At 45.3% G+C, this 13,108-nt stretch overlaps 1 protein-coding gene across 1 annotated transcript in view; it reads left to right on the forward strand.

The window, feature by feature from the left end:
- Nucleotides 1-341: 341 nt before the first annotated feature.
- Nucleotides 342-13,108, forward strand: part of arsb (arylsulfatase B) — a 65,712-nt gene continuing 52,945 nt past the window's right edge. The window contains exon 1 of the mRNA XM_067982660.1: nucleotides 342-650. Coding sequence (XP_067838761.1) covers nucleotides 381-650 — 270 coding nt within the window. The 5' untranslated portion in view covers nucleotides 342-380. The remainder of the gene's footprint in view (nucleotides 651-13,108) is intronic.

Here is a 13,108-nt window from a genome sequence, read left to right on the forward strand (position 1 = left end):
CTCCGTGCAGCCCGAAACAGCACTCTGGGAATTTCCGAGAGACGGCTCAAGTTGTGAGGCACAGATTCCCAAGGGAGGTTTCGGGGCCTGGCGCCGATGAGGAATTCCGTCGGAATGGGGGTTCGTTCTCCTTGTGGTAGCAAGTTCCACATTTCAACCGTTCTATCATTTAAAATAAATATGATCTTTTGATGAGGCCAAATATGGATTTTTTTGTTGCACTACGAAAAATGCAACATGAAGTGTAATATCATCTGCAAAGTGGAAACTTAAATGAAAGTTTTTTTAAAAAGAAGTGATCACGGGACCAATCATGTGACAGTGTGGCTGCAAAGTGCTCAGGTCTTCCGGGTGTATTTGGTTCTTGCTCGGAGGACGGGATGAAGTTCGGGGCTGGGAGGATGAGGCTGGAGTCCGCGCTGCGTTTGCTTTATTTTTTATCCCTGTTTTCTGTTTCTAATGGTTCCCGGCCGCACATTGTCTTCATTCTGGCCGACGATTACGGCTGGAACGACATCGGGTATCACGGCTCCCAGATCCAAACCCCGGTCCTGGACAAGCTGTCGGCCGAGGGGGTCAGACTGGAGAATTACTATGTCCAGCCCTTGTGCACGCCATCGCGCTGCCAGCTACTGACCGGCAGGTACCAGGTAAGGCAGTGTCAGGCTTCAGAGGCAGGCAACGTGCCGCAAGTAACACTGTCAACAACTTGCAATTAGACACAGCCTTTAACCTAGCACTTTTTATTAAAACAAGAACAGCGAGGTAATTGGATACCAAGTGAGTTAAGTGCAAAATATGATTGAGATCGTTTTGAGGACACCTTTGATCGTGGGGGGGGACACGATGATAAGGTGGAGTGGATTAGGGAGGGAATTCAACTGCAAGGCTGTGATATACAAATGAATCCAATAGGGAATTCAGGAGACGCTTCTTTACCCAGAGAGTGGTCAGAATGTGGAACTCGCTACCACGAGGAGGAGTTGAGGCGAATAGCATAAATGCATTCAAAGGGAAGCTGGATAAACACGAGGGAGAAAGGAATAGAAGGGTATGTTGATAAGGTGGAGCATGAACACCAGCACTGACCTGTTGGGCCGAATGGCCTGTTTCTGTACTGTACATCCTGTTACTGTGCTGTAAATCCTATCTAATTTCTATCCTATGTAATATACTGAAGGTTTGGCTACCAATTTGGGAGTGGGGTAGCTACAACGTACATCCGACTTGGAAGAGTAAAGTTGGGATGTAGTGCAAGAGAATGGAGTGATTTAAAAATGAGTATGAAGTATCCTAGGGGAACGGAAGCAATTGTCTGGTGAAGAATAGGGTGATGGGTGTGCAGGACTTAATTTTTTTTAAGTCTTAAAGGAGGAGAGGTTTAGGGAGATGAGTTTCAGCTTCGGAACTAAATGATTGAAGGCAAGGACGTCAATGGTGGAGTGAAGGGAGTAGGGAATGCACAAGAAGCCAGAATTAGAGGGATGGAGAGTTCTTGGAGATTTGTAGGGCTGGAGAAAGTTACGGAGATGGAATGGGTTGAGGTCACGAAGGGATTTTAACATGAGGTTGAGAATTTTGAATTTGAGGAGTTGGGGGAACCAAAGGTCAGCGAGGGCTGGGATGACGGATGAGTGGGACTTAATGTGGGATAGAGTACGGGCAGCAGAGTTTTGGATGAGCTGAAGTTCGCAGAGGGTGGTGGATGAGAGGCCGGCCAGGAGAGTATTGGACTATTCGAGTCCTGAGGTAACAAGGCATGGTTGAAGGTTAAGGCAGCAGATGGGCTGTGGCAGGAGCAGAGACGAGCAATTTTCTGGAGGTGGAAGTAGGTGCTGTTTGTGATGGAGAGGATAAGGGATCAGAAGCTCAGCTCGGGGTTGAATGGGATGTCGAGTTTGTGAACAATCTGGTTCAACATGAGGCAGTAGCCTGGGAGGGGGATGGAATCACAGGCAAAGGTACAGAGTTTGTGGTGGTGCCCGAAGACAGTGGCATTGGTTTTCCCAATGTTTAGAGGAAACTGCAGTCCTTTCATGACTGGATGTTGGACAAGCAGACTGACAAAACAGAGGCAGTGGAGGGGTCGAGAGAGGTGGTGGAGGTGTGGAGCTGGTTGTCATTAACATATATGTGGAAGCTGATCCCATGTCTTCGGATGATGTTGCCAAGGACCTGCATGCTAATTTTTTGTGTTTCTTGTATGACACCCAAATCTCTCTCAACACCAACATTTAATAGTTTCTCACCATTTAAAACATATTCTGTTTTTCTATTCTTTCTACCAAAGTGAATAACCTCACATTTCCCCACATTATACTCCATCTGCCACCTTCTTGCCCACTCAACTAACCTGTCTCTATCCCTTTGCAGACTCTTTGTGTCCTCCTCACAGCTTACTTTCCCACCTAGCTTTGTACCATCAGCAAACCTGGATACATTGCACTCAGTCCCTTCATCTAAGTCATTAATATAGATTGTAAATAGCTGAGGCACCAGCATCGATCCTTGCGACACCCCACTAGTTACAGCCTGCGAACCTGAAAATGACCCGTTTATCCCTACTCTCTGTTTTCTGTCCATTAACCAATCCTCAACCCATGGTAATATATTACCCCGAATCCCATGAGCCCTTATCTTGCGTAACAACCTTTTATGTGGCACCTTATCAAATGCCTTTTGAAAATCCAAATATACTACATCCACTGGTTACCCTTTATCTACTCTGCTAGTTACATCCTCAAAAAAAACTAATAAATTTGTCAAACACGATTTCCCTTTCATAAAACCATGTTGATTCTGCCTAATCATATTATGATTTTCTAAGTTCCCCGTTACCACTTCCTTAATAACGGATTCCAGCATTTTCCCAACGATTGATGTCAGGCTAACTGGCCTGTAGTTCCCTGTTTTCTCTCTCCCTCCTTTCTTGAATAGCGGAGTCACATTTGCTACCTTTCAATCTGCTGGGACCGTTCTACAATCTAGAGAATTTTGGAAGATCATAACCAATGGGTCCACTATCTCTGCTGCCACCTCTTTTAGAAGTCAAATTTAAGCAGTGTTCCAGCTGTTGAAAAGATCTTAGTAAAACACAGAACAAGTAGGGTCAGGGGATGGGCAATGTGCTCTGTATAGGTGATTTTAAACTTGTAGCTTGGGCTAAGAAGCATTAAGTATTGGGGGCAGGTGATTTTAAGCAATGACAGAGAGGAGATTGGGGGGAAGGGTAATGGATGGCAATGGATAGAGTTGCAAAATAGAGGGGGTCATCTTGAGGTAAATCAGAAAGGGGGCAATGCTAGGGGAGGGGGGAAATTGGAGAAAATTGTCAAAGAAGAGGGGATATTCCAGTATTAGCTCTATTCTTGTAAAATGATAGAAGCAAAATGTAGGAAACAAATTGAAGGCAAAGGAATGTTACTGGTGTGAAGTGTTACAATAAAGCAACATAGAGGGTAAATTGAGCTGAATAAGTTCTGGTTACTATAATAGGAACAGTCGGCTAATGACAAAATGTCACATATCCACTAAACAAATTATAACAAATTACAGTCATGTAACATGTCAGCCTTGGCGGAGTGGTAGCACACTAACCTTTGAGTCAAAAGGTCGTGGGTTCAAGCTCCACTTTATAGAGACTTGAGCCCATAATCTAGGCTGACGCTTCCGTACAATACTGAGGGAGTGCTGCACCATCGCAGGTGCCATATTTCTGTTGAGATGTTAAACCAAGGTCCCATCTGCCCTGTCAGGTGGATGTTAAAGATCCAAAATTATGAAAGGACACTATTGGAAGAAAAGAGCAGGGAATTCTCAGGGTGTCCTAGCCAACATTTATCATTGGTCCCTTAGAGGCTGAGACAGAAGAAATTATAATGGGGAATAAGGAAGTGGCTGAGACATTAAACAAATATTTTGTATTTGTCTTCACAGTAGAAGACACAAAAAGCATACCAAAAATAGTGGGGAACTAAGGGGCTAATGAAAGTGAGGAACTTAAAGCAATTAATAAGGTCAGAAATGGGGATGTTCACTGATTGCACAGTGTTCAGTTCCACTTGCAGCCCCTCGGATAATGAAGCAGTCCGTGCCCTCATGCAGCAAGACTGGACAACATCCAGGCTTGGGCTGATAAGTGGCAAGTAACATTCGTACTAGGCAATGACCATCTCCAACAAGAGAGAGTCTAACCACCTCCCCTTGACATTCAACGGCATTACCATCGCCGAATCCCACACCATCAACATCCTGGGGGTCACCATTGACGAGAAACTTAACTGGACCAGCCACATAAATACTGTGGCTACAAGAGCCGGTCAGAGGCTGGGTATTCTGCGGCGAGTGACTCACCTCCTGACTCCCCAAAGCCTTTCCACCATCTACAAGACACGTGTCAGGAGTGTGATGGAATACTCTCCACTTGCCTGGATGAGTGCAGCTCCAACAACACTCAAGAAGCTTGACACCATCCAGGACAAAGCAGCCCGCTTGATTGACACCCCATCCACCACCCTAAACATTCACTCCCTTCACCACCGGTGCACCGTGGCTGCAGTGTGTACCATCTACAGGATGCACTGCAGCAACTCGCGAAGGCTCCTTCGAAAGCACCTCCCAAACTCGCGACCTCTACCACCTAGAAGGACATGGGCAGCAGGCACATGGGAGCACCACCACCTGCACGTTCCCCTCCAAGTCACACACCATCCCGACTTGGAAATATATCGCCTTCATCATTGCTGGGTCAAAATCCTGGAACTGGCTACCTAACAGCACTGTGGGAGAACCTTCACCACACGGACTGCAGCGGTTGAAGGAGGTAGCTCACCACCACCTTCTCTAGGGCAATTAAGGATGGGCAATAAATGCCTGCCTCGCCAGCGACGCCCAAATCCCATGACCGAATTTTTAAAAAGTAGAGAAAAAGTACTAGAGAAACTAATGGGATTAAAAGCCGATAAATCCCCAGGATCTGATGACCAACATGCAAGGGTTCTAAAAGAGATGGCTGCAGAGAAAGTGGATGAATTGGTTGTGATCTTCCAAAATTCCCTAGATTCTAGAATGGTCCCAGCGGATTGGAAGGTAGCAAATGTAACACCACTATTTAAGAAAGGAGGGAGAGAGAAAACAGGGAACTACAGGTCAGTTAGGCTGACATCAGTCGTCTGGAAAATGCTGGAATCCATTATTAAGGAAGTGGTAACAGGGCACTTAGAAATTCATAATATGATTAGGCAGAATCAATATAGTTTTATGAAAGGGAAATCGTGTTTGACAAGAGTCCTTGAGAATGTAACTAGCAGGGTAGATAAAGGGGAACCAGTGGATGTAGTATATTTGGATTTTCAAAAGGCATTCGATAAGTTGCCACAAAAAGGTTGTTACACAAGATAAGGTATCATGAGATTGGGGGTAATATATTAGCATGGATAGAGGATTGGTTAACGGACAGAAAACAGAGAGTAGGGATAAACGGGTTATTTTCAGATTGGCAGGATGAACTAGTGGAGTGCCGCAAGGATCAGTGCTTGGGCCTTAGCTATTTACAATCTATATTAATGACTTAGATGAAGGGACCGAGTGTAATGTATCCAAGTTTGCTGACGATAGGAAAGTAAGCTGTGAGGAGGACACAAAGGGCACGATTTTAAAAAGGCGGTGGGATGGTAGCAGGGGGTAATCGGGCGTGCGGGTAACCTGAATAATTAAAGCTTACCATTCCCCATGTGATCGCAACTTAATTGGTGGTCCTTAACCTTGCGCACCCGCATGACCTGCTGTTAGCTGGAGCATCTAGATTTAAAGGGCCTTTGCTCCAATGGATTTTGCTGAAGCAAGGAGCAAGGAGACATAAAGGAGCACCACAGGGGTAAGGCAGCTCCAACATTTAGTGACGCCTCACTTGAGGTGCTGCTGGCCGGGGTGAGGAGGGACCTGTTTTACCTGGCCGACAGGAGGAAGTGCACTGCCTCTGCCACCAAGAAGGCCTGGCTCGAGGTGGCTGAGGAGATCACCAGCAGGAGCAACATCTCCCGCACTTGGGCCCAGCGCGGGAAGCGTTTCAATGACCTAACTAGGTCAGCAAAAGTGAGTACACTTACTGGTTCTCCTGCACTCCGTGTCGCACATCACCACCCCCCCCCCTCCCACCACCCCCCCCCCTCCCACGCCCACATCATTCTGCTCTGCCAAGACTACTCCATCACATCACTCCTCACACTCACTTAAGGCTCATCCTCAACTTACCTTCACTTCCTGAGCACTTCCTCACCTCCCCATTTGTGACCCCACCACTACCACTCATCCCAACCCTGATCCAATGTGATGCCTCTGTCTCATACTCACCCTCTGAAGCACTTCTTTCACGGTCAGCCCCACCCAAAGCAATGCATTCATCGGTTGGCCACTTCACCATCACTCACTCACTTTCTGTACTTTCCTCCCCCTTGTAGAAGAGAGCGCAAAATGCATGCAAGAAGGCGAGGACTGGAGGGGGGGGTGTCCACAACAAATAGTGGTCCTCACAGAGGCGGAGGAGGAGGCCTAGAGATCAGACGCTCCCTCGAATGCCTGTCTGTCGGCGATGCCGAGACTGGCACCCCACAAACGTCTGGTGACAGAACTTTAACATTCATCGCACACAACATGAATTGATGTTAACAACGATTGGCATGTTGAACACCTCAGTATACTCATCGCAACATGACACATCTGTGACGATGTTTAATATTGCCTTCTGTTCCCTAACATGCCTTTTAACGACCGCAGTGACGGGAGAGGGCGATTCTTCAGGGAGCTCCCGGCCTCTGAGGGTGCACCGTCACATCTTAGTGAGCCATCCACCAGCGCAGATACTCACACCTCGGTGGGTCGTAGTAGTCAATTAGTTGGGTTGGCACCTGGTGAGTCACCACACACAAGGGAGAACGAGTAGACATTGGTGACGGGCAGCTGTGGAGAGTCTGCTTCAGTGGGCGCACTCCTCTCCAGGCTCTGCTCAGCTGGACACAGATGCTGAACCTCGGGGGCCATCCTTTAAATGGAGAATGATCGAGGGACAGCAGCACAATTGCAAGGTACTGGAACAGGTGCCACGCGCGCATGCCACAATAGTGCAGAGGATGGAGGAGTCCAACTCCTGCATTAGTGGAATGGTGGCACAGGTACTTGAGGGAATCTCTGAGATAATGTTGCAGGTAACTGCAGAAATATCTGAGATAATGTTGCAGGTAAGTATGGGAATGTCTGCGATGGAGAGAAGGCTAGCCTCCGTTGAGCTTCAAGCACGGCTCACAAATGAGTCCATTCAGGCCCTGACAATGGCCGTTCGGACTCTGTGAACAACATTCTGCTGACTTAAGCAGGCAGACAGAAACTTTACAACTGGGCTTCCAAGGCATCACACATGTCCTCCAAACTGTTCTCCAGCAGAGTGAAGAAATTTCTCCTCCTCTCAGTCCTAAATGTCCTACCCTGTATCCTGAGACTCTGACCCCTTATTCTGGACCGTCCTCCCTGCATCCAGTCTGCAAGGGGGTTGGAGTACAAGAGTAAGGAAGTCTTACTACAATTGTACAGGGTTTTGGTGAGACTACACCTGGAGTACTGTGCACAGTTTTGGTCTCCTTGTTTAAGGATATACTTGCCTTAGAGACGGTCCAACCAACGTTCACTAGAATGATTCCTGGGATAAGAGGGTTGTCCTATAAGGAGAGATTGAGTAAAATGGACCTATATTCTCTGGAGTTTAGAAGAATGAGAGGGGATCTTATTGAAACATACAAGATTCTGAGGGGGCTTAACCGGGTGGATGCTGAGAGGTTGTTTCCCCAGGCTTGAAGAGTGTCTCAGGATAAGGGGTTGGCCAATTAAGACTGAGATGAGGAGGAATTTCTTCAGACAGAGGGTTGTGAATCTTTGGAATTCTCTACCCCCAGAGGGCTGTGGATGCTGAGTCGTTAAGTATATTCAAGGCTGAGATAGATAGATTTTTGGATTCTAGGGGAATCCAGGGATATGGGGATCGGGAGTTGAGGTTGAAGATCAGCCATGATCTGATTGAATGGCGGAGCAGGCTCGAGGAGCCGTATGGCCTACTCCTGCTCCTATTTCTTATGTTCTTATTATGTTCAATCAAAATCTCAATCAGATTATGTGGTCCTTTATCTGATTGTTGTTTGTGGGGCCGTGGTTTGAGTAAATTGGCTGCCCCATTCCCTTGCCTATCCTAATGAGGGCCTACAGCCTGTTTCAGGCCCCCCCCCAGGAAAATTGGGCTGCCAGGCCTGCTCTACTCAGGTTTTGCTGGCGTGGATGTGGCCTAGCAAGCGGCTGCCACCAAGCAGGTTAGTAAAATTTTACATTTTTTTTTAAATGTGGAGAGAGCATGAATGCTCCTCACGGCTCCTGCCGACCGTGATCCTCCCTCCTGCTGTACTTCACCACCCCCCTCCCCTCCCCAGGACTTATCTAAGGTTTCTGCTGGTGAGGCAAATAGCCCAGAATATTTAGTTGAGGCCCGGGGCTCAATTTTGAGCTGGCCTCGGGCCTCTCTGATTGGGCACGCACTGTGCATGCAGCTCCAAGTCTGGGATCAAAAATGGGCTCCGGCTAATTTCTACCCCAGTGACTACACTTGAAAAGTACCTCATTGGTTATAAAGTGCTTTGGGACATCCTGAAGTCGTGAAAGGCGCTCGTTCTATGTTACAATCTGCCCTGCATCGTAGCTTCTGGATACTGAAGTGCTTAAGAACTAAATTAACCATAATTAAGAGAGCCTCCAAAGTGGCAACCAAGCCTTTTGAATGATTATGGCTTAGGTAAATGAGTTTTCGTGATAAACTAGTTTTCGTAGTGGGCAACTAATGTATAATATTAATAAAAATGTGTACACGTAAGTCTTAATTAGTGACGGCACTCTTATAAGTGCCCTTTTTAATTGGATAATACGCAGACGGCAGTGTTTTAAGAATGAACAAAGTTGCATTTATATTGTGTCGTAAGTGTCTGAGGATATCCCAGAATGAAAATGAATTACTTTTGAAGGTTAGGCTCTGTTTTGTAGGTGAGCATGGCAACCATTTTCAACAGCAAGGTTCCATAAACAGCATTGAGATAAATAACCAGTTGATCTATTTGATGTTGGTTGAGAGAAAAATCGTGGCCAGATCACTGGGTGAGAGAATTCCATGCCCTACTTTGAGTAGTGCTATGGCATCTTTAATGCCCACCTGAATGGGCAGATGAGGCTTTGTTGTGACATCTCATCTAAAGTGACACCTCAATGCAGAACTCCCTCAGTACTGCACTGAAGTGTCAGCCTAGATTACGTGCTCAAATCCTCGAGTGGGATTTAGCCGCGAGTGTCAACGGATTGAGATGACATCATTAACACCCTCCTCCCTCATGCTTCTGACTTTGAGCAATCCACTGTGTTGTTTTCTAATATACAATCTTAACTTTGTCATAACAGTCAGCTATAGCTAGACAGATCGAATCATTGACTTGATCCAAAATCAGTGCTATCAGAATGTATTTCATTTTATGCTGGAAGGGAGTACTTTGGATGTTAGTGTCTGTCTGTATCACACACACAATCTTCCCTTCTAATGTTAGTGCTATTTTCAGAATTTCTGGCACTCTTCTGTTTTTGATGACAGAATCATTTGTCATTCAATTTAAATTTTCCTCAGCAGCAAAATATGATTGTGCCGCCAATCAAATTTTGGAGTTGACTAAAAACGACAACCCTACTGAGACTGACTGACGTGGAAAAAGCAAAGGTTAATTTAGACAAAATCTCTTGGATGTATGAAACTGCAAATGCTGGAACTGTTGAATAAAGACAGTAAATGTGGGAAATACACAGTGGGTGGTAATGACAGACCTGATGTGTATTTGCAGCAATTTTTGTTATTATTTCATATTCTTTGTAGAGTATTGCTGCTGAGCCCTTGAGGCCATTTTTGGCAATACAAGTGCACTTAATCTGTGGTGTAGTTTGGTCTAACAGTAATTTAGCCACAGCTGATGCCTGCTGCAGGATTTAACTGCAAGGCCAAAAGCTGCTTGCCTATTTAGGGGTGATAGGAAAATGAGAAGCTGGATCATTACAGTGATGGAAAAAAGCCGGAGGGTCTTAGAGGCCTGATCTAGAGTGAAATCTACACTGGATTTGGATCTTCAATTAGTCCTTGGCCTTCATGGCATGTCAGATTGGAAAATAGCAGGGAATGGTCTAGGAAAATAACGGAGTTCAGAGATACCTGGGAGATGTACACATGGAATGAAGAAGTAAGTAGAATGAGAGTCAGGGAAAGTGAGGGGGAGACAAAATATAAAATAAGGAACGATTATTAAAAGGTAAGATGTTTGTTGAGGTTCACATCGATCATGGTGTATTAAATTTGCTGTGTTGAAGAACATTTTACAATGCCTCTGGTGTAGTAGATCTCCTGAACTGTAATAAAAACTGAAAATGCTAGAAACACTCAGCAGGTCAGGCGGCATCTGTGGAGAGAGAAACAGAGCTAACTTGTCAGGTCTATGACTTTTCATCAGAACTGGAAGCTGTTAGAGATTTAACAGTTTTTAAGCAAGTACAGAGCCAGGGAAAAGGTGGGGAGGGGGGAGGGAGGGGACGGGAGGTCTGATAGGATGGCGGGCAGGAGTAATTAAATGACAAAAGAGATGGTGGTGCAAGGCAAAAGGGAGTGGTATTGGGATAAGTGAAGAAACAAAAGAAGGTTCTAGAGGAGGTGTAAATGGTTACAGCAGAGTAACAGAGGTAGGGCAGCTTGGAAAACCTGGCAAAGAGGATAAGGCTCCTGTGGTCCGGGAATGTGGCAGAGAGCGAAGGGGAACCCTTGGGGTCTACCCAATCAATACATGGCGGCGGGGTGGTCCCCTGGGGTCTACCCAACTTTCTCTGCCACATTTCTGGGCCACGAGAGCCTTCTCCCGTTTACCAGATTGTCCATGGTTCCCTCCCCCTCTGCTATTCCGCTGTAACCATTTACACCTCCTGAACTGTAATGTGAGGGATAAAAGTTGTCACCAAGAAAATCCCTCAAAGAAACACTGAGCTTGGTTAGCAGCATATAATGGTGCAATTTATTCCAGGTGTGATATGATGATCAGTTTTGTTCCAATGACTATGACAACATCAATTTAAATAAAACACAAGGTGGCGCTGCTCCTGCACGATTCTCCACTGTTTGTATCCAGTGTTTTTTTATATGCACTCTCGGATCAGCTGTAGCAGGAGGCACGTGCAGAATAAGGTTCCCTTTACTCTGACCCAGCAATGCCCCGACTGCAGAAGATCACTGCTGCACTGGTTTGAATTTTTCCACTTCTCAGTCCAGTCTTCCTTATGGTCACCCCTAATGAAATTGGCAATTTAGTGACCATTTGCATTGAATTATTCCCAGTTCTGTTTTTGATTTGAATTGCCTAGGAAGTGGGGTAAGACTATCCCAAAATCATTTCCTTGATTATCTGGTAAAAAGAGGAGATTTCAAATCTTAAAGGATTTTTTTTAAAAAGCCAGCCTAAAGTACCATGCTACCAATCCTCTGTTCTACTCTACTGCTTTGTTCTTTACCCTGCCAAATAAAGTAGAATTACAGATGGTTGACACATTTTAAATAGTTAAATTTAGGAAAAGTCAGCTGTGAGAATGGTATTGCCAGGAGATAACGTGCTGCTTGTGTTGTTTGTACATCTGGTAACATGAGTTTATTAGAGGAAGGGTTATCTGGGAGTACAGTTAGATAATCCTTATCTGACCCAAAGGGCCTTTTGTAATGTTTACTGTGATTTCTCTGAGATGTGCAGTAATAACCCAGAACAGGTAGAAAAACGTGTAGGCTACATTAAAGGGGTTTACAATTTACACAAAATAAAGCACAAGAGCATAGTCACAGTGGCCTGTTTGGGCATAGTGTCGTGGAGACCTATCAAAATGAATGGAGCTGCTGGGGAAAGGCGAACACTGAGTCTCACTGACAATAAGTGAGATCTGATGGGTCTGCCATTTAATCACTTATTTTGTGTCCTGCTAAAAATGTACATATTTCAAGTTTTATTGAAAAATTTACGATGACAACACAGAAACCTGTTTGCACCACAGAAGGCATCTCATCTGCAAATTTTCCCAGCGGGCAGTATAACAGTTCTGAAGAGTTTTTGGAGTCGACTGTTCAAGAACTTGGACCTGCCTAAAACTCCATCAAATCACTGTGTAACAAACCAGCAGCATTCACTGATTTTCCAGTCAGCTAATGCAATGCTCGGGTGGATTGCCTATGAGGGATTGCAGAAGATGTGATGTGGCATCAGTAGCATTAGATGACTAATCATAGGCAACAGAAAAACAGTTTCCAGGATACTGGGCCTTTGTGCTATATGTCAAAAGGCACGAAAAAGAAAATAGACCAGAGACAGACAAATAAACAAAAGATACTGAAGGGACACCAAGCAACAGGAAAAAGGAAGACTTGCAAAAAAAATTAAATTACAATAGACATTTTTTCTTGCATAACAAAAATTATTTTTAACCAAGCGTCAAGGCACTAAATGGCATTTTCAAGTTCTTTCTCTCGTCAGGCTGCTGTATCCAGGTTTTAGAATCGATACTCATTTCTGAGGTATGTAAGTGGGTAAAAAACTTGCATTTATGTAGCATCTTTAACATAGAAAATGTACCAAGGTGTTTCACAGAGCAGTAGTGGAAGAGCTAGGAGAGATTTTGAGAAGGCATTTAAGGTGGGAGAGAAGTAACACGGTAAAGGGAGAGGATTAGTAAAGAGTTCCAGAGAGTAGGGCCAAGATAGCTGAAGGCTTTGCCAACCGTGGTGCGACACATGGAGGGGGTACAGAAAGTAAGACAGAGTCTGAAGATCAAAGAACAAGGACTGGAAAGTAGGACTGAAGAAGGTTCCAGGGGTAGGGTATAGTGAGGGCACGGAGAGATTTGTAAATAAAGATTTTTCAATTTGATGTATGGGGCAGAGGCAGGAAGTCAGTGGATGTCAGCAGGGACAGGGGTGATGGGTGAGCAAGACAGGATATAGATGGCAGAGTGTGGAACAAGTTGT

The sequence above is a fragment of the Heptranchias perlo genome, chromosome 4 (assembly GCF_035084215.1).
Source record: "Heptranchias perlo isolate sHepPer1 chromosome 4, sHepPer1.hap1, whole genome shotgun sequence".
In the NCBI taxonomy this organism is placed as follows: Eukaryota; Metazoa; Chordata; class Chondrichthyes; order Hexanchiformes; family Hexanchidae; genus Heptranchias; species Heptranchias perlo.